The sequence below is a fragment of the Notothenia coriiceps genome, unplaced genomic scaffold (genome assembly GCF_000735185.1).
Source record: "Notothenia coriiceps isolate Sejong01 unplaced genomic scaffold, NC01 NC01_scaffold00008755, whole genome shotgun sequence".
Taxonomy (NCBI): domain Eukaryota; kingdom Metazoa; phylum Chordata; class Actinopteri; order Perciformes; family Nototheniidae; genus Notothenia; species Notothenia coriiceps.
Genome location: NW_011341456.1, coordinates 16,908 through 20,558, shown reverse-complemented (window position 1 = coordinate 20,558; position 3,651 = coordinate 16,908). Strand labels below are relative to the sequence as shown.

The 3,651-nt window shown below is 41.7% G+C and overlaps 1 protein-coding gene across 1 annotated transcript in view; it reads right to left on the bottom strand.

Moving 5' to 3' along the window:
• Positions 1 to 54: 54 nt before the first annotated feature.
• The window catches only part of slc22a15 (solute carrier family 22 member 15), a gene marked incomplete at its 3' end in the record, with an annotated part of 12,843 nt that continues 9,246 nt past the window's right edge, over positions 55 to 3,651 (bottom strand). The window contains exons 4-6 of the mRNA XM_010770335.1: positions 1,929 to 2,050; positions 1,681 to 1,753; positions 55 to 213 (exon numbers count right to left, since the gene is read on the bottom strand). Of these exons, the coding sequence (XP_010768637.1) occupies positions 55 to 213; positions 1,681 to 1,753; positions 1,929 to 2,050 (354 nt within the window). The remainder of the gene's footprint in view (positions 214 to 1,680; positions 1,754 to 1,928; positions 2,051 to 3,651) is intronic.

Sequence of the window (3,651 nt, the reverse complement as noted above, 5' to 3'; positions counted from 1 at the left end):
GTGTGTGTGTGTGTGTGTGTGTGTGTGTGTGTGTGTGTGTGTGTGTGTGTGTACCTTGCTCTCCAGCACTCTGCAGTGTGTGTCGTTGCTCAGCTCCTCCAGAGTGTCGACTGCTGGTCTGTTCAGAGTCTCCGGCAGCAGGAGGCCGAGGCAGCCGGCCGAGAAGCCGCTGAGGCAGAACACCGTGAAGGGCATGGAGGTGTGGAGAGCACGCTGCAACACACACACACACACACACACACACACACACACACACACACACACACACACACACACACACACACACGTTAATCTGTGGTTTGACTTTAAGATCAGTTCATAAATCACCAGTTAGATGAAAAACATTATACTTCCTGATCTGAAGTTGAACTTAACTACTTTTAAAAAACTGAAATATTAAAAAATGATCCCGCATTTAATTTTGGATTTCTTTTACGTTTCTTATTTATATTATTAATAGACATTGTTAATAAAGGGGCTATACATAATGCCACCAAACCACCACTAGGAGGTGCTATATGATAAAGTTTAAGTTACACCGGCTGCCAGCACCCAAGGTCAAAGCACAGAGTTTCAATTTGCTCGGTTTCAGGGGAGATGTATCCTTTAAAGTCTTTAGTTACTTCAGCAGATGTGCCGGACAACTCACGGATGTTATGTTATGTATACATTATTTAAATTGGGTTAGATAAAGTAGTTATTTTAAAAAGCAGAGTATAGGTTATTCTATTCATCATTGGACTCATAACTCAAAGTAGGTCCAAACATAACGTATACATGTATTTTAAGGCCAATGTCTTCTCTAGTTTTAACCTGGATAATAATACTGTAACACTGGAAGTGACTAAGAGGAGCTTTGTCATTTTTGGGCGGGTTTCAACATGACTGATCTCATACTTTCTCCACTTCCGAGGAGCTGAATTGTGCCGATCATGTTTCAGCGTCCTGAAGGCATTCATGTGTAAAATCAGGTCAAAGTCTGAGGCACTCATCATGTTTACCTGACTTAGCTCTCACTGAGATATGTAATGTTTATGTGCTAGACTGGCTGCTACTTTCCAAACAACTTAAATAATAGATACTTATAATCAATAGACGAACATAAACAAGACAGAAAAATAAGAATCCATTGAAAGAATTATGTTTTGAAGTAAAATAATCGTATCTCTTTAAAAGGTTTTGTACGTTTTTCTTTAGCTATTCTTGTAGTTCCTGTTTCTACTTTTACTCGTGTGTTATTCTTCATGTGCGTTTACTTCCCTTTTTAAATATTTTCTTAGTTATATCTTTGTTCTGCGGCAACTGCTGAATTCCCCCCGAGGGAATCACCGTATGTCCCTTATTATGCGTCATAAGGGACTTTTCTTCCACAGACCAACTTATAAAACATTTGTGTTCTAACACCTAGTCAAAGATGGTGTCAGAAAGGAGTGTACAAGTTTGTCATGTTTCTCAGAAAAAAGAAAAAAAATTCACTTCAAAGCATTTGCAATGTCGCCTCAGTGATGATGATGCGTGATGACGAAATGTGGAAATGAATAAAGTGATGTAGTCTAAACGTTGTAACACTGTTCTAAGTGTACGCTCCTGTTGTAACAAAGACACATTGTTTTAGTTCCTTTTTGCTCTCTGATAAAAGTTATTGCAGGTCACAGATGACACACACACACACACACACACCATGGAGGGAACAAACGGAGCAATAATTCCTCCAACTCTGCAGGCCATGGAGCAAACTCCCAAACCAGCATTCCTGAAAAACACACAATGGAGTCATTAAAGGAAAGCACACAAGTGTAGTGTGTGTGTGTGTGTGTGTGTGTGTGTGTGTGTGTGTGTGTGTGTGTGTGTGTGTGTGTGTGTGTGTGTGTGTGTGTGTGTGTGTGTGTGTGTGTGTGTGTGTGTGTGTGTGTGTGTGTTAAGCTCACCTGATGACTGTCGGGTAGAGTTCGGAGGTGTAAACGTAGGCGATGTTGAACGCTGCGCTGACCATCAGTTTTCCCAGAAGCGCCAGCGACGTAACGCTCAGCAGAGTCCCTGCAAACACAGATTCCACGGATCAGATGTAATCAAACCGAAGCTAACTTGTTGCTTCATCTGTTTTCGATGACATCTTTATAAAGAAATTGGCCATTTTGATGCTGCAGAACTTTGCAATTGTGATTATTGTGGAAATTCAGGGATGGACTGAATGTAATTATGAATGACGCTTTGCATTTATTGAGTCAAATGTGAAGACATGTTCAAGAAGAGATGAAACATAAAACTAAACTAGGCCCTTAAAATACTTGATTATTTGGAATAAGGATAAAAGAAAAATAGCAAAAGAGAAGAATTACATAAGAGAGTTTAAATACAGAGTTCCTAACTTGGCACCAGAGGCTCATCAGTTCCCTGTCAAGATCATTTTAAATCTTAAAGAGGAAATACAAAACAATGAGTCTCACATACTTTGTGATCCTAAAAATAAGAGCTGGTATTAGTCGGATACATTTTGACTTCCCAGCTCTTGGGTTTCTTTCCTCTCACACTTCCTCCACAGTTGTGCTCGGATGTGTATTTCTCTGTTTAACCCTTATGTTGTGTTCGGGTCTCCCGTGACCCGTTTCAAGTTCAAATGATATAATAACTACCCTCTAGGTTTTTTTTTATCGGAACAAGGCTTCTTGATATCCTCCACAACAGATATACAAACTCTACAAAACTGATTTTTTTAAATGTTAGCCAAGTCTGAAGGTCTCAAAAAAAAAAAAAGTGTATAATTTGGTGTTGGGGTCTGGGAACACCGGTGACTCGAGGTCAAATTTGGCCCAATCAAGATTCATCTTTGACTTTAGACACCCCTCCCCCACCCCCTTCATCAACTGTAACAATAATTTTAAGTCTATTATAGTCAGATAACATCCACTCTCTTCACTATACGGAATATACTGAGCGAATTTGAATCGCATTTTTTACTTAAATATGTGGTGTGATGGGTTTTGGGGCCATAAAATCTCAACCCGTCTGATGTTATAAACTACAGGCCTGTCTCTCTCCTCCCGTTCCTGTCTAAAACACTTGAACGCGCTGTCTTTAAACAACTCTCCTGTTATCTCCATCAGAACAACCTTCTGGATCCGCACCAGTTTGGTTTCAAGGCAGGTCACTCAACAGAAACTGCTCTCCTTGCTGTCTCTGAGGAACTGCTCACTGCTAAAGCAGCCTCCCTCTCCTCTGTCATCATCCTTCTGGACCTGTCTGCTGCATTCGACACGGTGAACCATCAGATCCTCCTTCGCACTCTCCAAGAACTTGGAGTTTCAGGCACTGCACTTTCCCTCCTCACCTCATACCTCAAAGACCGCACCTACAGGGTAACTTGGAGAGGGTCCGAGTCCGACCCTTGTCAATTAACTACAGGGGTCCCTCAGGGCTCTGTTCTTGGTCCCCTCCTCTTCTCCTTGTACACAAACTCGCTCGGGTCTGTCATTAGCCCACATGGTTTTTCATACCACTGCTACGCTGACGACACCCAACTAATTCTGTCCTTTCCCCGCTCAGAGACCCAGGTCGTCGCACGCATCTCTGCTTGTCTAGCAGACATCTCTCGGTGGATGTCTGCTCATCACCTCAAGCTCAACCTTGACAAGACTGAACTGCTTTTCCTTC